Source organism: Haliotis rufescens, unplaced genomic scaffold (genome assembly GCF_023055435.1).
Source record: "Haliotis rufescens isolate VD_foot unplaced genomic scaffold, xgHalRufe1.0.p SCAF_4, whole genome shotgun sequence".
In the NCBI taxonomy this organism is placed as follows: Eukaryota; Metazoa; Mollusca; class Gastropoda; order Lepetellida; family Haliotidae; genus Haliotis; species Haliotis rufescens.
Genome location: NW_025964112.1, coordinates 12,143,798 through 12,168,664, shown reverse-complemented (window position 1 = coordinate 12,168,664; position 24,867 = coordinate 12,143,798). Strand labels below are relative to the sequence as shown.

At 40.1% G+C, this 24,867-nt stretch overlaps 1 protein-coding gene across 2 annotated transcripts; it reads right to left on the bottom strand.

The window, feature by feature from the left end:
- Window positions 1–411: 411 nt before the first annotated feature.
- Window positions 412–22,735, bottom strand: LOC124112290 (mucin-13-like). Of its 2 annotated transcripts, none has more exons than XM_048382542.1 (15): window positions 22,566–22,735; window positions 19,275–19,330; window positions 18,238–18,759; window positions 17,264–17,317; window positions 17,046–17,161; window positions 15,734–15,792; window positions 14,154–14,317; window positions 12,960–13,125; window positions 11,967–12,152; window positions 10,987–11,125; window positions 4,809–4,962; window positions 3,239–3,365; window positions 2,223–2,544; window positions 1,201–1,248; window positions 412–925 (listed from the first exon to the last, which is right to left on the bottom strand). In XM_048382542.1, exons 2-14 carry the CDS (start codon window positions 19,327–19,329, stop codon window positions 1,213–1,215), a joined length of 2,100 nt encoding a protein of 699 aa, XP_048238499.1. In that variant the 5' UTR covers window position 19,330; window positions 22,566–22,735; the 3' UTR covers window positions 412–925; window positions 1,201–1,212. The 2 variants fall into 2 exon arrangements, with proteins under 2 accessions (XP_048238499.1, XP_048238498.1); XM_048382541.1 differs by lacking the exon at window positions 22,566–22,735 and adding an exon at window positions 22,098–22,205.
- Window positions 22,736–24,867: the final 2,132 nt, after the last annotated feature.

Sequence of the window (24,867 nt, the reverse complement as noted above, 5' to 3'; positions counted from 1 at the left end):
GTGACGATTGGTCTTCCACTACGTGGTCGGTCATCTGTAGTGTTGGTGGTCTGGTACCGTTGCTGGAGCCTGTATATGGTCCTTACGTGGACTTGAAATGCATTGGCTACTTGCCGGGCAGGTTGTCCAGCTTGCAATCGGGCCTTGGTGTCGCCGATTTCTTGTCAATCTTGTCATGTGGTAGCAATTCAATAACGAATGAATGTTATCCGATCTTGGTGGATTTTTATAGGGCAAGAAATGGGGCAACGCATGTGCATTTGAATTTGCACGGAACTCACGTGCATCGGGTTACTATGTCCTTTGCCGTGATGCGTTTGGGCGATCGGTTTTATTGTCATCTGCTTTGTTTTTTTATAATCAAATTTCATTTTTTCCGGACAAGGTAATGTTAAATTAAAGAAACTTTGACATAAATTACCCAGATATTTAAATGACAACTTTTCATGCAATGTTACTTTGGGTGACGTTTCTTTGCGGTTCAGTATATTACATTATGTAGATATGCGAACTATATGTGATGCAGTTTTATTACAATGGACTGGCGTATTAAATATGATATTCGGAATTTCAACAATGTGATGCAGTTTTCTTACACTTTTACTGACAAATAGATACGTTAATCGGAATTTTGACAAAATGTGATGCAGTTTTACCGTGATCGCGATTAAGAGTTATGCATGATTTTTCCTTGTTTTATAATACTTTCAATGGAGGTTTTGAGCTCGTCAGTTATGAAAATGCTGCACTTGTGTACATGGACAACAAATACTGAGCAGCAGTCGTCTAACAATCCCGTCACAAACTGCCAGGGATGTGGCAATCCAGGGCGTTTCCCTCTATACTTATGTTGGTATGCCATTGTGCGGGGAACAGTGGAAACCAGATGTCTGTACCGTGAAAGGGTCCTCGGGAACTGTGTGTTCTGTAAACGTGTAAACAAGAGTTGATTATTCTGAAAACATGAACTTGTTATCTTCATGAAGATACTTTGGGTTTGTAGACTTTTTATGTGGTGGATATCAAATTGCTATTTAAGCAGATTCACATTCATATCTGTCTGAAATGTGTGCTTTATGACCGAACATATGTCCACATATTACATATGGTTGATTGCACATATTCGAGCTGATGTGACGGATTTATAAATTGTTATTTTAATCGATAGGTCACAGCACAAACGCTTGCCCCTTTTCTTACCGTGGATGTATTTTAGGGTTTGTGGAATGTTGGTCTTCTGATCGCGTACTGTAACAGAAAACACATCGTAAGTCAATAAAGTTTAGCTAAACAGACAATTATTGTTATTAGTTAGCTAAAACAGACAGTTATTGTTATCAGTTAGCTAAAACAGACAGTTATTGTTATCAGTTAGCTGAAACAGGCAGTTCTCGTTATCAGTTAGCTAAAACGGTTAACTTTATCAGTTGGCTAAAACAGTTATCGTCAATTAGCTAAAACAGTTATCGTCACCAGTTAGCTAAAACAGTTATCGTTATCAGTTCGCTAAAACAATTTATCATTACCTGTTAGCTAAAACAGACAATTATTGTCATCAGTTAGATAAAACAGACAATTATCGTTATCAGTTAGATAAAACAATTTATCGTTACCTGTTAGCTAAAACAGACAATTATTGTCATCAGTTAGATAAAATAGACAGTTATCGTTATCAGTTAGCTTAAACAATTTATCGTTACCATTTAGCTAAAACAGACAATTATTGTTATCAGTTAGCTAAAACAGACAGTCATCGTTATCAGTTACTTCATCGCATTACAATGCCATGGCACGGCACCGATTGTATTGGAGGAAAATATGAGCCAATCAGAAATCTCCCCAGTTTAACAAATGTAGACAAATTTTGCCATTTTACGCTGATTTGAAAGTTAATTTTGATTCTCGGATCAACTTGTTTCTGCAGCTGGAGGCTTTGTAAACAGCTACCAAAGAGGTGTGGGACAACGTGATAAGTAATTAGATACTATGGACGACAAAACGATATCAGTGACATCGTTTAGCGCAATAATACAACACAAGCCCCGCCCATTCCATTATCAGCCAATCAGGAAATAGTAGTCCAATAATGGGGGTGGCCTATTTTTTTCGGTTTATGGAAACATGAACGCAAAAGATTTTGTTTGGTTAGCAAATCAAATGCCACGGAATCATTGCAATTTATTGATTGTGAGTTTCCCACAATTTATGCGCATCTCTCTCACCGTCTCATCCGTTTCAATGTGATTGTATACAGGCTGTCCTTGTTTGTAATCCGTGCTCAGCAAACGTTTTTGGGGTTGCATTTGCTGTTTATCCTCGTGGCCTTCCTGTCTGTACTCGTCCTTGAACGTGCGTTGCTGGGATTTCATTGGTTGACTCCCCGGTTGACCTCCCGGTCTGTTGTCGTCCTTGAACGGGCGTTGCTGAGATTTCATTGGTTGATTGCCCGCGTGTAGACCTTCCTGTCTGTAGTTGTCCTTGAATGGGCGTGGCTTGGACTGACCAGGGGGTAAACGGGTCACAGGGCGATCGCTCTCCACATCCCTAGAGTATGTAAAAAAGGAAAGGACTTTAACCATGACCCCAATATACAATATTGTATAATTATTAAGACATATTCCAATTGTTTACTGAGAGTTCGTAACATTTAAGGTAAATTGACTGACTATACATACGTTTCCTTTATTTAATTTGCCACACGTTGGACAAATAACGTGTTTGACTTTTGGGTGTGCATAAGGATTTTTTGCAAAAGAAAACCGCATATCAGAATGGCGGTGTACATTTACGATAAATGTCTGATATCAACTATTTTGAGAGCATTCCAACATCTAACCTTTGAAAAATCGCCATTATTCGAACTGAAGTAAATTCTGCCCTATACTCTGACCTATACTGTTTGAAATCTAGCTCAAGTTTCTGTTCTATAGCCATGATTGATATAGTTCATAGCCATGGTTGATCTAAATTGAAAATTAATACACAATAGCAGCAAACATTGTTCCCGTGTGGAGATTGTGTTGTTGAGCATTTACATGGTAATGATATGCAATTTCACTTTATCTTGATCCGGTAATATCCGAGACCAAGCTTTGTGTATATTTACCCTGAAGTTTTGTTTATCGAATGAACGAAGGCATGATAGCCCCTTGATACGCAGATTCATACAGTTCTTCTATTCACACCTCAATGAACCGGCAAAATATACAGTCAATCCTTAATCGTTTTGTGCCTTTACCGACTAGTATTATGTGTGTCCTCCTCATCAAACTGTCCGTCATCACTGTCGTAATCTGGAGCTAAGTCATCGGGGGTCATGTAGTGACCAATCGCCTGGTCAGAAGATCCCCGCTTCAGGGCTTGACCTGTAAATATATTTAGAGACACATATTCGTGGCTATGTACACAGGAGAAATAATTCAAAATTAACAAAACGTTCATTATTAACAAAATCAGTAAATGCTCTATGGCGTTACTATCTGGACCACCACACGTTTATCTGGTTTGTTTACTTAATCTGTTTCGGCGGATAATCGAAACTGCTCATACTCTGGCGTCGGCGTGTTATATATAATTAGTTAGGATCTGACGATTGGATATTAAGGGTTTCGGATGTTTTATAGCTTTTTTAATAATTTCTCCAATATATGCTGAAAAGGGTAATTTTGGCCACACGTATAACTGCAAAGATCATTTTATATGGACATGATGGATGTCCTGTCCCGAGATCCTTATCCGCTTGTGATATCATGGATACTGGTAGCATTAAACTAGTGAACCATCAGATCTTTGAGTGGTATTGAGATATTTTGATAAAGTTGGTTCGATTATGTCGTTTACAGCCCACAGCTGAAACCACGTTTCGACGTAGATGATATGCTTGATAAAGGTGTAAGAATTTACATCGAAAGGTAATTACAAGTATAATATAGAAGTTGATCATACATACTTCTGCTGCCATCATTTTGTTAATCACATACTGCACTGTAAAATGTGTTTAGATACTAAAACAAAACCTACACACGTACCTTGTCCCATAATTTGGACGCGTTTACGGTCTAAACAAATTGAGGGTTGTGTTTAACTGCTAAGGGGGAGGGGGTTGGTGGGGGGGGGGGGGGGGGGGGGGGGTGTGTGTGTGAAAGAACCGTATTCCGTGAGATGAGAAGTATGATATAATTCGATGTTATAGTAAGGTGGCAAAATTAAATTTCAGAATCAAACTGTTAATTCGATCTTGTTCGAGGTATTCTGTGTCATAAAATAGCATCATTACAACCACATTTATATAATTTTGGTATAATATGCGTTTACCATGTTTACTATTAACATTTGACGGTAAAACAACTGGCATACATGTTTGTTAAATAACACCACTGCTCCTATGATAACAGAGAACGTAGCGCCTGTTTTCTGTCGAAACCTAGTTTAATTGTCACTATCGTATATCATGTGCCAAGTATCAGTATATATTTTTAATATGGAAATTATGTTAATGGCTTATAGATAACCTTTGCCTATATGACAAACTTTATGCATTTATGTTAATAATTATAAAAAAAGTGATAAAAAAGCTGCTCTGAAATAACGAGGAAACCAATAGGAGAACGTCAAAAGTTGGAAACATTTGGCGCGGGAGTGTGTAGGCTACCTGACTCTATCAGCGAAAAACGAAAAGAGTATCTGTTTAAAACTTCACACTTGAGAATGCACCTATAGTTATCTTATATGATTTACAATAATTTTTGAAGTCATTTACTTATTTCAAACACACAGCTATGTCATTAATTAACAATAAGAACACATACCAAATATGGCGGCAGGCTCCATCTGGTCCCACTCAAGTCTCTCATTGCCATTGTTACCACTGCCACGGTACCCGCCATTAGTGGCCTGACGGAAGTCGTCTGCTCTGCTTTGTCCCGTGGAACCATGTTCTTGTTGTTCTTGCTGCATCAGCCACTGTTATTAGAAGAAACCCGTGATAATTTGTCAGTGAGTTTCATATTTCAACAAAACGGATCATCTGTAATCTGTCATTGAGTTCACGTTCATAGGCCTGAAAGTACAGGATTAACTCTAGAAAGCAAATGGCGAGGGAGCTTCTTAATGTTGGCCGGTGTCCCGGTATAAACTCTCCCCCGTACAAATTCTCCCCCCGGAGATTTTATACCGGTACAGATTCTCCCCCGGAGAATCTGTTCTGAAATAAAATCTCCCCCGGGCGGATATGTTTCGCGCCCCCCTCAGTATAAAGTCTCCCCCCTGATTATTCGGTTTGTTGCAATGTCTTTAAGTACTATATTCTTTAAAGAGTTATCTTTAATGTAAGGAGGGTTACTTTAAAAAATAGATTTTGAAATATGGTCATAATGAATTGATATTTCAGCATATTTTATTTGGTAGCTGTACCTTCCATCCTAAAATAATTATAAGACATAATCATACCAAACAAATTTGAATGAAATGACTTAATGTAACAAATACATGTACGGTTACTGTTGTAACAGAATTCAGAAATCTTATTAATCCTCGCAAACATTCGGTTTTAACACTAACTACGTAAAAACTGTCAATATATCCACGCGCGCCTCCAGCCCAGGCTGTCCGTTAATACTCTGATTTTAGATCTAAAATCTATTCCTTAATACAGGCTACGTATACGATATGAAAATGGTATCAGTGTAATATCAGTGGCTAGAATATCATGGTGCAAGCAGGTTTCTGTTAAACATACAACATCATAACTATCTAATTCAGCACTGATAAAATCTACTTTGTCTTTAAGACTGCGTACGTTTAGAGATATAATCTTTAAATCTGGACTATGCAAAGGTCCTGGATTCGGATGGATATCATCGCAACAGAAGAGAAAAAGTAAAACTAAGAATGATAATCGGAAATTATATAAGCAAAGTAACCCAAAATATAGAGAAATGTGTATCATCTACCCGAAATGATTAGCATGTAGAATAGATGCAAAAACACCCACTATCAGCCTGGATTGAACAACATCAACCGGCATCGACAAAGCAAAGTGATCATGTAATTGTTACAATCGGGCTGGCGGTGAATCTGAGAAGGGATTCATACGTTATATACAACTTAAAAAAAATATGATTATGAAAAACAAAAGGAAAAGTGCCCCCCCCCCCCCTCCCACACCCGAAAAGACCCCCCCCCCCCCCCGCAAAATCAATAAAAATCAAAATCAACAAATAAAAACAAACAAACACACACACACACAAGTAACTAAATGTATATTTAGATTAATATATAACCCAGAAAAAATAAAGGAGAGAAAAAAATAAATAAAAATAACATAAACAAATAAACATTAAAACCTAGAGGAATATGAAAATGTGTAATGCTAAAGCACGAAGACACGATAAACTGTACCAACATTACAATGTTCCCCGTTATGCATGCTTTACCTGGATTACATACGGGTGATCTAAGTTAGAAATATATGACTGATATAAATTCTTTAAACACAGTAATATCGAATATGCTTGGATTATCTTTTTTTTCAATTGTGCTCCATTCAAGAAAAGTTATATAGAATTATATATTTACTCTCCCCCATGTATTTTGCTCTTTTATGTAAAAGCTTTTCACCTTACACATTTTAATTACAGATTCCTTTGTTTTGATTTTAATGCAAACAAACCAGGCTTTTGAAATGCTATACAAAAACTATGCTTAAAAGTTTACAGAGTTTGTTGTTTCTAATACAGTTTTTGTTGTCTGTATACATTTTTTAATATACCAGTTTGAGTCTACATGTGAACACAATCGATGGTTGAAATGTAAGTCTAAGAACAAAACATGAACTAATTCTCAAGAACTCTGATGTATAAAGTTACCTTCATCTTTGATTGACTGATGTATTTTCAATCTTTATTCAGCACTGAAGAGGCCACAGGCCTATAGTACGAAGCATTACGTTTATGAATAATCAGCATTGATTTTGACTCCATAAACTGTCATAAAGTATTCATAAAGTATCAGGGGTCATTTCAACTTGCAAAATGATTGACATACCCCTTTATAGAGCGAGGATTGGGCTGTTTTCCCACCCGATTGACTGATATTACAACATTCACATGGTTTAGAACGGTACAATGAATGGTAAAGCATGCAAATTACACTAATACACGATATTTCATAAGAAAACATCATATCTCCGTTAAAACATAAAACCAATATTTATGAATCTACATATTGATATAAGACTTTATCACTGTATCCAATCCCAAAATTTTAGATATAAACTTTCGGACAGTTCAGTTCAAAATTCTTCAACCTTTAATACATCACAGGATTTGTAGCTAGACGACGGAAATCTACAGTCTTGACTGTGTGTTTTCTTTGATGAGAATGTTTCTCACCGACCTTAGCGTGTAGGGGTGTGATATCATGGGCAGGAAATGACAGTGTTTTGACATTAATTAACGTGTTGGACATCCCTAATTAACCTTTACTAATTCATGTTAAACCAACACAGGATGTTTTCTGGAAGTGGACAATCGTGTATGCCATAGGGCTGACACGACACGTGTTAATAACTGTCCTAGAACTTCTAAAGTTACTAAACAATCTTTATACCTAACGACTAGCATATAAACTAAACATCGTCTCTATCAGAAGCCAGCTAAACAACCAAACAATCAAATTTCAAAAACAAACCAAATTCTTAGGACTTATTTTCGATGAACATCTCACCTGGGATGCTCACATCCAAAACCTAACAACTAAATGCAGTAAAGACCTAAACACCCTAAGATGCCTAACTGGCTCTAACTTGGGAGTTTGAATACTATTCCTGTTGTTTTTTCTGAGTTAAGGGAGAAGCCCCATCTGTCAGCCCATTGTTGTATTTTATTTAGAGATTTTTGGAGTAAATTTTGGGCCATTTTAATGCTTTTAATGCTTTTAGTGCGGATCATCCGCGACTTTTGATATGTTTAGTTTAGGGGATAGGCCATCGAATAGATCGTTTATCATTATATTGAAGAGGGTGGGGCTGAGGATACTGCCACAAAACGACCGCCACAACACGACCCTCATCCAAGCACCCTACAGCCCACATGGCAACAACACTCCCCTACAAGCAAGCACAACAACAAAACACAAACACTAAGAAATCCACAGCTACACCCATCCCGAAAACACCTACACAACCCTCCACATCACATGCCTCCCCTATGGAAACTCAAACAGCTAAACCTAATCTAACCGATGACGAAGATTTCCTCCACTACTGAGGAAACAATAGACACTACTCCAACTAAAACAAACCAAACTTCCCTCTCAGCTACAAAAAGGAAGAAAAAACTAAACCGCAAAACTCCCCAACCAGCTAACACCGAAAACCTAAATAACCCAACCTTACTTCTAGTATACATGCATAGTCAAAACTCACCAAAAGCTAGCATGAAATCCTTCCACAAAGTAGCTTTCAATCTAAAATTAACCCATCTTCCCTTCTTTCTCTTAAACCTCCATCTAAAAGAAGTCACCGAATAAAATAAAAACTAAAAACTAAAAACTAAAAACTAAATCACCAATCACCAATCACCCGAACCCAATAATGGAAGGACTAAATATTTTTCAGTGGAACGCCAACGGACTCACCTCCCACGGCCATGAACTAAAAACTAAATTTAAACTAAATAAAGGCCCTCACATTGCTTGTATCCAGGAAACCAAATTCTCAAAAAAATCCAAATTCACACTACCTAACTACAACTCAGTTAGAACTGACAGAGCTAAACCAAAAACAAGAAGAGCCGCAGGAGGACTAATCATATTTATCAGGGAAGATATAAATTACGAAGAAATAAAAATAGACACGCCAAACCTAGAAGCCAACGGCATTAAAATCACATTATATAACCGAAAAATAAACATCATAAATATATACCACTGGGCGGAACAAAAGTCCAACCTGAGGATCTAAACAAACTACTCAAAATAAGCGATAAATCTACTATATTCCTAGGAAACTTTAACGCTCACCATCCTACATGGAGCATAGATGATAAAATAGATAATCATGGCAAATTAATTTCCGAATGGATAGAAACAAACGACCTAGTACTCCTAAATAACAACCAACCCACGAGGTACGATAAGATAAACCAAAAAATGTCGGCTATCGACCTAACCATATGCACCGCAGATCTAGCTCAAAGTACTCTATGGGAAGTGCACGACGTCCCGCTAGGTAGTGACCACTTCCCCATAAACATAACCATAGGAAATACAAACGTACCAATCCAAACAGAAAACCAAGAACCAAAATTCCATTACAATAAAGCTAACTGGGACCAATTCCAAGATATCTGCAACGAAGCTAACTTAAACGAAATAGAAAATAATGATCCAGAAACCTATTGTAGAAACCTAACAGACTATATAATAAACGCAGCCAAAACCTCCACCCCCTTCAAAACATCTAAGACAGGCTAGGCAAACCCACGGTACCATGGTGGAATGAGGAAATAGAACAGACTAGACGAAAACGTAAATCAGCCTTCAATAAAGCAAAACGCGACTACAAACATCTAAACATAGTCCACGAACTGAACCACCAGGTTAAAAAACTAGTCCAACTAACCAAGGTATAAATAACCGTACAGATGCCAGAACGGTCTGGCGCAAAATCCACGCCATTAGAGGCTTAAAACGACAGTCATAAAAAAACCTAACATTAACAACTCAACCAACCCCGCCCAAAAAGCAAATAATCTCGCCAACCACTTTTCGGCCGTTAGCAGTAACACCAACTTCAGCCAAAAATTCCAAGATAAACTTAAAACAAAAAACAAACCCACAAAAGAACCAAACAATAACAATCTAGCAATAAACCAACCCTTCACAATGGAGGAGCTCCTCTATGTAATCCAAAACAGGAAAAAGGGCACAGCCCCAGGATTAGACCTAACTTCTTACCAAATAATTAAAAATCTCCAGCTAAAACTACTCCAGGCACTACTCAAACTATACAATCTCATCTACCTAAACGGACAGGTTCCTACTCCCTGGAAACAGACCCTAGTCATACCAATCCCTAAACCTAATAAACCAGCTAATCAAGCTAACTCATATAAACCAATATCCCTAACTTCAAACTTATGCAAAGTAATGGAATCAATGGCTAAAAATAGATTACAACATTACCTAACCCAAAATAACATCAACTATTGAACTGCATGGCAAGTATTTATAAAACGACCGGGGGAGGAAATATTCTGGGGGGAGATTTTATTTCGTAGGGTGGGGGAGAGTTTATTTCGAGAGGGGCGGAACTGTACCGGTATAAATTCGCCGGGGGGAGATTTTATTCTGGGGGCGAATATATTTCGTGACACCGGCACGGATGAACCAGTCGTCTGTGGCAAAGGAATTTGTTTTGCCAGGATCCGTTGGTCGTGGATTCGCCTTGATGATCTTTTGTTGCACCACATCCGTGGGTGGTACATGTCTTAGACCTGCGTAAGTTAAGGCTCTTCTCCCGGATCTTCCCGTGATCTAACTGTTCATGTCAAATATTCTGTACTCCTCAAAATAAGTTAAAGAACTCCCGATTGTTTTATATGACTATAGTCGTGTCATGACAGATTAACAACAGTCATATGAAAAAAACGGTAACTTCTTTTGAGAAGTATATATCGGACCCGTGAAGATCCGGGCTAGAATAGGTTTTCAACAACCCATGCTTGCCGTAGAAGGCGACTATGCTTGTCGTGAAAGGCGACTAACGGGATCGGGTGGTCAGGTTCGCTGACTTGGTTGATGCATGTCATCGGTCCCAATTGCGTGGATCGATGCTCATGATGTCAATCACTGGATTATCTGGTTCAGACTCGATTATTCACAGACCGCCGTCATATAGCTGGAATATAGCTGAGTGTGGTGTTAAACAACAAACAAACAAAAAACAAACAAAGTATATATCGTTATCACAAGGTTGTTACTTACGGACTGATAGCTCCGGCCCTCACCACCTGCGTCCTTGTAGCCGTATTCCTCTCTCGTGTCGGCGGCAGGGTTCAGCTTCCCCGTGGCCCACACATCCTCCTCAAACTCAGTCAGCTGGGTCTCATCCTCACTTCGGTATCTGGGAAGAAATTCAGAACCAAGATAGATGAACAACTCTTCTATTCGTATTCAGGTCGTATTTTAGTATTAGTTTGTATTTGTAATGTCACCTTTTGTGAAGATGTCGATACATCCAAACTGTAACGTATGTGTGGCTATTTTGCTGAAATGAAATACTTATGTTTATTAAAATAAGATTTAAGACTGATTTTAACACATTTATATGGTCGAGGTTTTATGAGCGTTATCATCAACTCTGCGGAGTGGAGAGGAGTGGGTTGAGTGGGGCGGAGTGGAGTGGATCGGTGTTGAGCGGCGTAAGTAATAATAACCCATGGAGTGGAGCGGAGATGAGTCGAGTGGGTAGGGATTGGGTGGAGTGGAGCGGATCGGTGTTGAGCGGCGTAAGTAACAATAACCCATGGAGTGGAGTGGAGATGAGTCGAGTGGGTAGGGATTGGGTGGAGTGGAGTGGATCGGTGTTGAGCGGCGTAAGTAATAATACCCCATGGAGTGGAGTGGAGTGGAGAGGAGTGGAGTGGAGTGGGTAGGGATTGGCTGGAGCGGATCGGTGTTGAGCGGCGTAAGTAACAATAACCCATGGGGTGGAGTGGAGTGGGGTGGAGTGGAGCGGAGTGCGGTGGGTGGTGATTGGGTGGAGTGGAGTGGATCGGTGTTGGGCGGCGGGTGGGTTGTGATTCGGGTTGTAGAACATTATGCAATGGTTTATAGAAGATTATTCTTCCGACATGTGTGATACAATTTATCCAGATTTTTAAATATCTCATTGTCACTCAACCAAGAACAACATGATGGTTGAACAATGCGTTGTTTGTTTCAAAGAGAAAGCATCTACCTACTTTTTCGAGTTCTTGTTCTTTCTTCTGGAACAACACGTCAACACCAGGGCAATGACAAGCAGCAGGATTATTCCCCCTCCAAGTCCCCCTGCCATGCCAGCGATGGCGCCTATCTCCATGGACAGTTTTTCCGTCTTAATATCGCATTTATCACCGCTGTATATGAAATCCTCCGATATATCACACCTGTAAATATATGGCCTACGTGTATAATGAGGAAACACGAATCTTCAACTAATTAGTGATTTTTATGCAGAATAAAAACATGTTCAATTTAGATACTCAGGTTTCAATAACGTGATCGTTTGACTGTTTGACATCGCAATCCTGTAACCGTATGGCAATTGAGTACATGTCAATATGCCGACTAACGAGATCGGGTGGTCAGGCTCGCCGACTTGGTTGATGCATGTCATCGTATCCCAATAGCGTGGATCGATGCTCATGATATCGATAACTGGATTGTCTGGTCCAGACTCGATTATTTAAAGACCGTCATCATATAGCTGGGGCATTTCTGAATGCGGCGTTAAACAACAAACAAACAAACAAACAAACAAACAAACAAACAAACAAAACATGGCAACATGGCAATTGGCAAAATGTAGTCGTGTTCTTTATATGCATAATGTCCTGACAAACGAGACCGGGATGTCAGGCTCACTGACTTGGTTGGTACACGTCATCGTATCCCAATTGCGTAGATTGATTAACACATTACAGCTTAGTCCAACTCTTTGCAGCTCTCCGGGTCCTTGGGGGTCACAGTGGACCCACCAACGGTCACTCCCTTTAAAAGGGGCGGTGGGGTAGCCCAGTGGTTAAAGCATTCGCCCATCATGCCGAAGACCCGGGTTTGATTCCCCACATGGGTACAATGTTAAGCCCATTTCCGGTGCCCCCCGTCGTGATATTGCTGGAATATTGCTAAATGTCTAAATGGTAATATTTTGCTTCATGGACAAGGACAGATCAGGATGATTGTTTGCTTACGTGCATACACGGTCTCCTTCCGAAGTTATATGGCACTGTCCATTTAGACAGTCAACCTCTGTGCACGTTGACCGGCACGTGACCTGTTGACTTGTACCTCCAGAGCAGGTGAAACCTTTGAGGCATATTCCCACCGCTTGGCATTTATCTCGAATAGTTTCTGAAACTGAAACAAGAGCCAGATGTACAAATAAAGGCAGTCCATGTGCCTACTACTACTACTACTACTACTACTACTACTACTACTACTACTACTACTACTACTACTACCAACAACAACAGCAATAGGCATACTTACGGATAAATCGGGAGATCACGATCCCTTACGTGTTAGGAATAATGTCAAGATTATGTGATATGGCGCAATCCACAGATTGAAATAAGCGGGGTGCAATAGAGGTTTTTTTGACGATATTCCGAGGCATTTGAGAGAGAACGGCATACCCAGGCCTACGTAGCGTCCAAGATCGCACTTATATAGCGACTTGCATGCACGTGTGTGTGTGGCTGCTTGTACTAGACCGAACTGATGCCGATTTATAGTGCTAGCTCACTGAGATACCATGCCGCAGTTTAACATGAATACCCCACTCAGACACAGTATACTGACTCCGAGCCGACCAGTCCTTGTTTTAGCCCCTTAATGCCGAGGGCAAAGCAGGGTAACAACAAGTACCATCTTTTAACGTCTTTTGGTATGACGCGGCCGGGTATCGAACCCCGGACCTTCCGATCTCCGGGCGGACGCTCTACCACTAGACCACGGAGGCGGTCTCGACCTAAGTTACAGTAGTGAAAGGACGATATATGATAAAGACCTTTTTGGGCCAACTGGAAATGTCATAGTTTCTAGCTATGAGGTTCCAGTTTTAAATATTTCTAGACATATTCCTAACCTTATTATTTGCCAGGACTATCCAAATGTAAATCTCGTGTTCGACATGCTTGTTCCGACCTTCTGCACCTTTTTTAATGACGAGCTCACGCATTAATAACAAGACTACACGTAGCCTTTCCTGATGAAAGTATATACCTACACTACGAGCGTAGGTCCGTATGATTCAATCACTTTTCGTGTGATAGATACACGTTCGAACACCCCAAACGCTTTGACGATTTGATGCACAATCTGAAACAGTTTTATTTTATGTATTGTTACTTCAGAGGTTATCTAAATAAAGAGATGGGACTTACTTTGTGAGAGATCGTTAGAATCGGTAAATGGTTCCACGGGAAAGTTAAAAATAGTTAAGTTGTTCATCTCGGTTAAGAAGGTTCCATTGAAAGCATCCTGCACGTCATCGGCCGGTACATTTGCCCGTATGTTGACTTGGTACTCGCCAATAACTGAACCATTTCTGAAAGTATGAATGCAATGTTTGTTTCACATGAACCACAGAGCATTGACGCAGAACATGTTTTACACTGTTGGATCGGAGACAATCAGCATTTGGTTCTACAGTTCCTTGACAGGAGTCTGAATTAGGTTGAGTGATCAATATCAAATTATTATTGTTTTTGAATTTGACATAGATAAACTTTCTAATGACTGTGTTAATCAAGGAACCACCTTTGATCGAAATGAGGGACTCTTTTTATTTTCAAATGGGATTAAAGCATTACTTAAACAACTGCCTTCAGCTTGGCCTGATGTAACAAACGGCGGGTGATCATTACATCTTCGTAATTCCTTAGTTATTATCTAAACAAATGCATCCCACATACACGGAGGTTTCATATATATGTTTGGTCCGCACCTTATACATAAAGAAGGGTATTTGGCACATGTTAACTCCTAAAATGGAAACGCATAACCAGTACTAAACATATACTGCACAACTGTACATTTTACGAGGACACTGTACAATGAGAAGACATATCAAGATCTGTATCCACCCCCCCCCTCTCTCTCTCTCTCTCTCCCTATCTCTCTCTGTGTGTCTCTCCCCCTCTCTCTCTCTCTCTCTTTCTCCCTTTCTCGCTCTCCTCCTTCTCTATCTTCCTCTATCCCTTCTCTCTCTGTGCCCATCTCTCCCTTCCCTCTCTCTCCCTCCTCTCTCTCTGTGTCCATCTCTCCCTCCCCTCTCTCTCCCTCCCACTCTCCCACCTTCCCGATCTCTATCTTTCTCTCTTCCAATCTATCCCTCTCTCCTTCCTCTCTCCCACCCTCTCTCTCTCACTCCCTCTCTCTGCCCCTCCCTCTGTGTGTCTCCCCCCTCTATCTCATATTCTCTCTCTCCCACCCTCTCTCTCTCACTACCTCTCTCTCTGCCTCTCCCTCTGTGTGTCTCTCCCCCTCTCTCTCCTATTCTCTCTCTCCCACCCTCTCTCTCTAGGTGCATCCGAGTTAACTCAATCTCTTATTTTCTCATTATCCATTTCTTCTTACAACCTGTGGCAAAATTATTGTTTTCCCATTTTCAGTGACAATCAATCAAAATTTAAATATCTAATGGTCAGTTCTTTTAATAAAAGCGACATTAGCCTATGTAACACCATAAAATAGCCATGATACCAGGTGTTCGCTAAAAGGTAAGCATATGTTGCCCATACACTATTCATGGCTTTAGAATTTCAAACGTGATAGTTTGTGGAACAGTGTTCAAGAAATGTAAGAACACAAAATTATAAACTAATGTTTGAGAATTCGTAAGTTTTGGGGGGCTGTTGGAGGGGGGGGGGGGGGGGGGGGGGGATGCTGACGATAATTTCAAGACTTTTTTCTTGACCGCATAGATGTCGACTTGCCGGAGTGAGAAATAAGATATACTTACGAGAAGCCAGTGATTTCCACGTACAAGAACCCAGGGATGTTGGTGTACACCGGTGTCAACTACAAGCAGGAGATACATTTGTTTGTTTAATGCCATACTCAAGAATATTCCAGTAACAAGACGGCATTCTGTATCTGTAAATAATCTGGACCAATGATTGACAATTATTCCTGGATTAACGAACCGTGGCAATGTCGCTTGGTATATATGTAAACATTTGCCATCGTTAATCGCCTGTGTGTGTGTGTGTTAGTGTTAGTGTGTGTTAGTGTTAGTGTGTTAGTGTTAGTGTTAGTGTGTTAGTGTGTTAGTGTTAGTGTTAGTGTGTTAGTGTGTGTTAGTGTGTGTGTGCTACGGCCTTTAAATAATCGTGTCTGGAAAAAGACAATCCTTTTGAATGATACTGTGAGCAAAGAGCCACGTCGTCTGTGTACGATGACGTTGTGGTATAATAACATACTAAGTCAACCAAGCCGCAAAGAGATCTTGTCTGGGTACCATTCCTGCTCAGTAATTATAACCATCCAATACCCACTTTAGACCTAATCTACCACAGAGCGATGTACACTCCATGCCAATTTTAGACCTCACCTCCGACAGGAACGTATTTCGCTCCATTTGAAACTCCAAAGCATGATCGGAGTCAGCATGTACGTGGAAAGAAAAACTGGTTATTCCCGAGACCACGCCCTCTGAACTATCTTGTTGGTAAGGTCAATATCAAAAGAAACATTAACTCATGCCCGTCATTCGTTAATCCGGAAATTGGTTATCCCACAAGGTTTCATTTTTTATATGTGCGTATAGTTAGGAATTATTGCCATATTATTTTCTCAAAAGCAAAAGAAATTCGCAATGTATTCGTATATATGTGCCGCCTGGTACATATTATATATCTCCATGTTATTGGTGTTCGGACGCTTAAGAAACATTCTTAGTTTTTTCACTGATCACAAGAACAACTGTAAAACATCTCACTCACTAATAAAAGACGGTTTTATCTTAAAAACTGGCCATCATCTGAGTGTTTAAAATGTGTGACGCCACACCCCTTCCACGGCCTTCCGAAAACGTATCACGTCCGAAAACCTATGCCCCGACGATATATTTGAAAACACGGACCAGAAGAGTTTCCAACGTCTTCAGACGTCATAAGTTCAGGGTTCCCAGGTTCCCATATTGCAGATATATGTACCGTATTTTAACAGTGGTAAGAAACATTCACTGAATAAATAGGAAACTCAATGTTTATTGGGATACGAACATATTAAAATGCTATATTTTAGGATTGACATCTCTTGAAGACCGTTACCTGAGTTATAAGCTCCTGTTTCCACTTGTCATACTCTGGCGATGTGTTGTTCGTCAGGTCTGGGATAAAATTCTCGTTCACTTCTATTTTCAAATCTAATTTAAACAATGCCTCGTCTGTAAAAGAAATATAGCAGGGTATGAGTTACAGCAGGACGAGGGCAAGACGAAGGAGACAATATGTCATATTCATCACAAACGTTCTGGTAAAAACTTTACCCAGATTCGGTTGGGAGGTGGATGAGTCGGACGGTGGCTGGGTTGTTGACGGTGCTGTAACACGAAGAAAATATATATCGTTTATTTTACAATAATTACAACAAATTATGTGATTGTTCTCACTTTTCACATTGTCTTTCTAGTGGAGTATGTCATTAATAATCAGCGCTGATTCATTATGTTGATGCCATGGAAAGAATATGCCTCTTCCATACATATCTATAAGTAGTGGGGACACATGCTGTGCAGAGTTGTGTCCCTTAGACATGCAATACCCAAGGGTCAAGGTCAAATGTCATGTTTTTGCATATTGTCATTGTGCTTGCATACAAAAGGTGTCGCAAGAACGCGACAATGTCCCTTACAGTATTCCATAAACACGGTGAGATTAGGTGAAATGGGGTTAAACGTCGCGTCCAAGATTATTGCACTTATACAGCGACGTGCATGTACGTGTGTTTGTGTGTGTAGCTGCTTGTACTAGTCCGGACTGATGCCGACTTAAAGTGCTAGCTCACTGAGATACCATGCCGCAGTTTAACATGAATACCCCACTCAGACACAGTATACTGACTCCGAGGTGACCAGTCCTTGTTTTGGCCCCTTAATGCCGAGCGCCAGACAGGGTAACAACAAGTACCATCTTTTAACGTCTTTTGGTATGACGCGGCCGGGGATCGAACCCCGGACCTTCCGCTCTGCGGGCGGACGCTCTACAACTAGACCACGGAGGCGGTCACATAAACACAGTGTGCAACAATACACCCGATACGCAGTACGACTCAGTTGTGGGGACATAATCTTGCATGTGTATTACCAGTCGAACTGACTGCAACACAAGCAAGATCATTTGGTGGTCTTGTGATATTTTACGTGCTTGTTTTATAAAGTTTTAACTTAAAAACGTACTATTGATATATATTTTTGGATTTATCAGATAAGTAAGTCTAATTTATTCATATATCTTAGCTTACGCTGAGTTGTCGCTGTTTCCGTTATAGTAGTTGAGGAATCGGTTACCGATGATGGCGTCGGACTGTAGGATGAATCGATTACTGACGACGGGGAATCGGTTACCAATGTTGCTGTCGGCCTAGTTGAGGAATCGATAACCGGCGTCGTTGTCCAGTCAGATAAAGAATCGGTTACCGAAGTCTCCACCGGAATAGTTGAAGAGTCGATAACCGGCGTCGTTGTAGAGTCAGATATAGAATCGGTTACTGAAGTCTCCACCGGAATATTTGAGGAATCGATAACCGGCGTCGTTGTCCAATCAGATAAAGAATCGGTAACCGAAGTATCCACCGGAATATTTGAGGAATCGATAACCGGCGTCGTTGTCCAATCAGATAAAGAATCGGTAACCGAAGTCTCCACCGGAATATTTGAGGAATCGGTAACCGGCGTCGCTGTCCAGTCCGATAAGGAATCGGTTTCCGAATTACCTGTCAAGCTCGTTGACGAATCGATTACCGTCGTCGTCGAATTGGATGAGTCTGTAAGTGACATCATATGTACATATTTGTACATGAAACTGTATAATAATAGATATGTATAAGTACATGAAACAGCCGTCAAATTAGGTGAAGCGAAATTGGGTTCAACGTCGCGTTCAAGATTATTGCACTTCTAGAGCGACGTGCATGCGCGTGTTTAACATGAATAACCCACTCAGACACGGTATACTGACTCCGAACCGACCAGTCCTTGTTTTAGCCCCTTAATGCCGAGGGCAAGGCAGGGTAACAACAAGTACCACCTTTTAACGTATTTGGGTATGACGCGGCCGGGGATCGAACTCCCGACCTTCCGCTACCACTAGGCCAAGGAGGCGGTCGTCTGTCCTCAAATGAAAACCTTAGCAATAGTCATATTGTCTGAACTGACGTATTTCCAAACAAACAATTCACTTCGTTCGCCTAATCCATCTTAGGATTGTACCATATCGACATCATTTGATACAATTTTCTTGTACACACATCAGTGTCCGGGTATTGAAATATCATCATACCTATTGAAGCACAACACACCAGGAGCCCGAAACACAGATCGTTGAAACCAATCATTCTGGAAACAAAGCAAACTGAAAATGATGCACATTTGTCCCAAAAATACATCCCATTTACCATAAACACGGTGTCTCCATGGCGTATTTTGACAAAATGACCTATTATTGCCGGCCATATTGACATTTAGACTTCAGGACGGACTGGATACAATAAGGGATCCTGAGACTACTAAAATTGTCATATGTGGTCAGTAACTGAGTACGAGTTTGTTTTCAACATGTACAAAATTATTGTTTTCTAAAAGCAACATCGAGTATAGGGATACGGTGAAAATGTGGGAACTTTCTTTTGGAAGCATGAATATTGATGAAGAGATTGAAGTCAACTCTCGGGAGTCGCCATGTCCCTTAGGCGTGTCAGAAACTTTTGATCGTGGGTTCGAATCCAGGCTCGCCCGGGTTTGTCAGCACTCGCCCAGCCACTATGTTCATTGTCAAAACATGTTGTAGAAAAAAGACTGGATAGTTTGTGGAAATGTCCGTCATTTCGTCATTAATACCATCGATATTAAAAATTATGTCATATGTTTCTCCACAAATTGGAAAAAGAATGGTCAGGTCTTCAGAGACAATTGTCAATCCGTAACAATCGTGAAGATTCCGGGGTAGAAGAGGTCTTCAGCAACCCATGCTTGACGTAAAAGGTGACTATACTTGTCGTAAAAGGCGACTAACGGGATCGGGTGGTCAGGCTCGCTGACTTGGTTGATGCATGCCATTAATCCCAATTGCGTGGATCGATGCTCATGATATTAATCACTGGATTGTCTGGTCCAGACTCGATTATTTACAGACCGCCGTCATATAGCTGGAATATTTCTGAGTGCGGCGTTAAACAACCAACCAACCAACCAACCAACCAACCAACCGTAACAATCACCACTAGGGAGTGAGAGGTGGATTTAACGACTCGTTCAACATAATCACTGTCCAGGTCTTCAGCAACACATGCTTGTCGTAAAAGGCGATTATGCTTGTCGGGTGGTCAGACTCGCTGACTTGGTTGATGCATGTCATCTTGTCCCAATTGCGTGGATCGATGCTCATGATGCAAGTCACTGGATTGTCTGGTCCAAACTCGATTATTTACAGACTGCGTCCTATAGCTGTAATATTGCTGAGTGCGGCGTTAAACAACAATCAAACAAAACAGAAATCTGACAAATCATTGTGGGAGGAAAAAGGCGCACATCAATGAACCACACGGTCACGGGTATGGTGTTGGATCATAACGATGGCTAATCTTCATTTCGAACCCACCATCAGCGGATACTGGCACGACCAAGGGACGCAACCCTGCACAGCGAATTGCCACATGACCACAGGATAAAATGGTCCTTGGTCTATTAATGTCTTTAGTAGAGTTTTAAAACCTTGTTAAACAAATGAAATTGACAACCCGGAAGTACATAGGTAGGTCGTCTTTGTAGTTCTAATGCCAACCCGCGCTGAAGCGACATAACACGAATACCATCAAACATATAACATCATCAAACATATAAGAAAATCCAACATATAATACCATCACCCATATGTACTATCAACCATATAATGCCATCATCCATATGTACCATCAACCATAAAATACCATCACCCATACGTACCATCAACCATATAATGCCATCACCCATATGTACCATCAACCATATAATGCCATCACCCATATGTACCATCAACCATATGATGCCATCATCCATATGTACCATCAACCATATAATGCCATCACCCATATGTACCATCAACCATATAATACCATCACCCATATGTACCATCAACCATATAATACCATCACCCATACGTACCATCAACCATATAATACCATCACCCATACGTACAATCAACCATATAATGCCATCACCCATATGTACCATCAACCATATAATGCCATCACCCATATGTACCATCAACCATATAATGCCATCACCCATATGTACCATCAACCATATAATGCCATCACCCATATGTACCATCAACCATATAATGCCATCACCCATATGTACCATCAACCATATGATGCCATCATCCATATGTACCATCAACCATATAATGCCATCACCCATATGTACCATCAACCATATAATGCCATCACCCATATGTACCAACAATCATATAATGCCATCACCCATATGTACCATCAACCATATAATACCATCACCCATACGTACATTGTACCATCAACCATATAATGCCATCACCCATATTTACCATCAACCATATAATGCCATCACCCATACGTACCATCAACCATATAATACCATCACCCATATGTACCATCAACCATATAATACCATAACCCATATGTACCATCAACCATATAATACCATCACCCATACGTACCATCAACCATATAATACCATCACCCATACGTACCATCAACCATATAATGCCATCACCCATACGTACCATCAACCATATAATACCATCACCCATATGTACCATCAACCATATAATGCCATCAACCATACGTACCATCAACCATATAATACCATCACCCATATGTACCATTAAACATATAACTTCATCAAACATATAATAATAGCAAACATATAATAAAAACAAACATATGATAAAAGCAAACATATAATACCATCACCCATATTTACCATCAACCATATAATGCCATCAAACATATGTACCATCAAACATATAACATCATCAAACATATAACATCATCAAACATATAACTTCATCAAACATATAACATCATGAAACATATCACACCATCAAACATATAACATTAAGAAAATACCATCATGTTCTTCTTACCTCAAACAAACACGGTACCTTGACGGATTTGAATCAGTGATCAGGAAGACCCATTAGATACTGCACAAAAGTCACGGAGCCCGGAATGCGTATCTCGGTCTCACAAATAAGGTCATTGATCACGTGATATAACAAAACGACATAAACCACCCACTCGAGGTTCCCCCCTGGATTGTGCAATATATCATGCAATATATGTTCGTAAACTCCGTCAACGGCTATATTGCACTGATGTTTACGACCTGATCTTGACAGAGTTTTACCTGTAATGGGGGTAGCGAATCGTTGATCACTCCCAATTCCACCAACCACACAGTTTTAATTATTTAAATTATCAATAACAATTTCACAATTAAGAAATACACAATAAACATTTATTACATTATAAAGAATATGATTATTCTTTTCAGTATTACATTCAGTTAATAAAATATACAAGAAATATACAATATGTGAATCACAACTCACATCTCTCGGATCGAACCTGCAATCTCTCTCCAGACTGAGATTTGTTACAACTGATCCAACTGGCAACAAAGTGACGTCATACCGGAAGTATTCTCTCGCTCGAGGAACGTAGGGAAATTGCCTTTCACCAGTGACAGAAGTTATTTTACGTCGTGTCAAGGCAATGTAGTAATATAAAATGCATTTAGATAGACTAGATGCAATTTTGTAGCCATACAGACTCACGAATACATTCGTGACGAATGTCACGAATGTAGGTGACGTCACACGAACTATCACGTTGCCCAATCGAAACAGGTGATTTAGAACGTATTCACATTTTGTTTTTGTACATTAAACAGTCAGTAAGATCAGTGGTGATATACATTAATGTATGTAGCAATAGCAATGTTTACAGTTGTTTGCTGTATTGCATACTTGGGCTGGGACAAGTCCAAATTTACTACCCGGGTACCCATCCCCCTTTTACCCTACCCTACCCGGGTACCCACTGTAGGTCTCTTGAGATGTATCAAAATATCCGATTGGGAACATTTTCAGCATAGCCCTGGCAAAACGTATTTTAATATACATGTATTACACAATCTGGTCATTCATACACTGAAGTTGAATTAAGTTTGATCTTTTTCAACCACGTGAAAAATCAGAAGGAATGGGTGCAAAGTCAGAAAGAAATGCGAAAATTAGTGACGTGTAGTGTTACCATAGAGTTCTAGATAGTTTTTGTTATTAAACTATATATAACGTGACTAACCACGGGTCCGGGTAGTCCTGTGGGTACTCGGGTCCTACTCAGTACCCACCCGAGTTACCCGTCCCAGCCCTATTGCATACAACATGTACAATCTGATTAATCTCACTGTCTACTGACCGAAACATACAAAAGGCTTGTATATTACAATGACTATTTGATATTGATTCCCAAAGTTTAACAAATGCTCACGAAATAGTCGGAATCGTACAATGGATTCTTTTAGCATATTGAAATGATTTTGTTGCTTTTATTTAGACACATTACTTGTGTTCTGTTTTCTATTTTTCGTTCCTCACATAATAAACGTATAAACGACTATTAATCTGGTGAATAATCGTGTACATGTATGAGAGATGACACTTCTTCGGATAGTGAAATACATTTGCGAGATGCTGAGAGTTAAAATATGCTTTGTGTGCTGTAAAACACTTAATTATTGACTTTCAAGAGCTGTAAATCCCTTGAAATATCGATGTAAGCGGATGCAAAAGAGACAGAACCACCGCAATTTTTTTGCGGGATCGACGGGGTCGAAGGGTTTGATTGGATTATAAATTCCTCAGTTCCTCAGGTAACTTCCTGATTGAGATAGACGCTTGGATACGAGACCCTAATGGGTCACAGCTTCAAGGACCATTCACGCTGTGCAAGTAGTTGTACGACTTGAAGTTGTATGCAATTGTAATTTGGCAGTTTGTCTACTATATTGTTTGTTTGTTTGTTTGTTTGTTGTTTAACGCTGCAATTAGCAATATTCCAGCTGTGTGACGGCGGCCTGTAAATATTCGTGTCTTGACCAAACACTCCAGTGATTGACATCATGAGCATCGATCCACGTGGTTGGGATACGATGACATGCATCAACCAAGTCAGCGAGCCTGACCACTCTTACGACAAGCATAGTCGCCTCTTACGACAAACATGGGTTGCTGAAGACCTATTCTACTCCAGGTATATGTATATAACTAGTTGTACCGCGTTAATCCCCCTTTATCCGATCTATCGGATCGGCATATTTCGAGTTCTAACCACGTATCTAAATCGATATTTAATGACATTATTTTTTTAAAATATTACTGGTACAGGTTTTTCCACCTCCAATACTCGACGCAGTAAACCCGTTCACCCTTCTTGTAAATGACTTGTAGTGACTTCCTGTCAGACCTGGGCCAATAAATTATGTAATTGCAGTGGTTTCATCTTGAGCCAGTAAAACTTAACGTACTCAGCCATAAATCCTTGGTGTCATGGGGCTTGGTTGTAATGACGACATCGTTATCTTTTAAAAACAAGAAGAGTGCTATTCTTAGAACAGTATATATAGATGACAACAGAATTATGAATCATAAGTAAATTATCAAGAGTGCGGTACACATCATATCACCACAAGCTGCTTGTCGTTGTCGAACCAGTCCATCGTAGCAGTATAGAGATCCGGGAAACGTGCTCGTGTGTTACTGAAGCGTTTTCTTCCTATGACTGAATGACTGAGTATTGGTTTTACGCCGCATATCACGGAGGGTGACACAAGAAATAGGCTTCATACAT

Bases quoted from the DNA above. Each gene is read 5' to 3' on its own strand.
- LOC124112290 (XM_048382542.1), bottom strand. From the start codon at position 19,329: ATGATTGGTTTCAACGATCTGTGTTTCGGGCTCCTGGTGTGTTGTGCT. The intron at 18,760-19,274 runs GTATGATGATAT...TGTCACTTACAG, and splicing joins GGTGTGTTGTGCTTCAATAG to ACTCATCCAATTCGACGACG. The intron at 1,249-2,222 runs GTGAGAGAGATG...TTTCTGTTACAG, and splicing joins ACATTGAAACGGATGAGACG to TACGCGATCAGAAGACCAAC.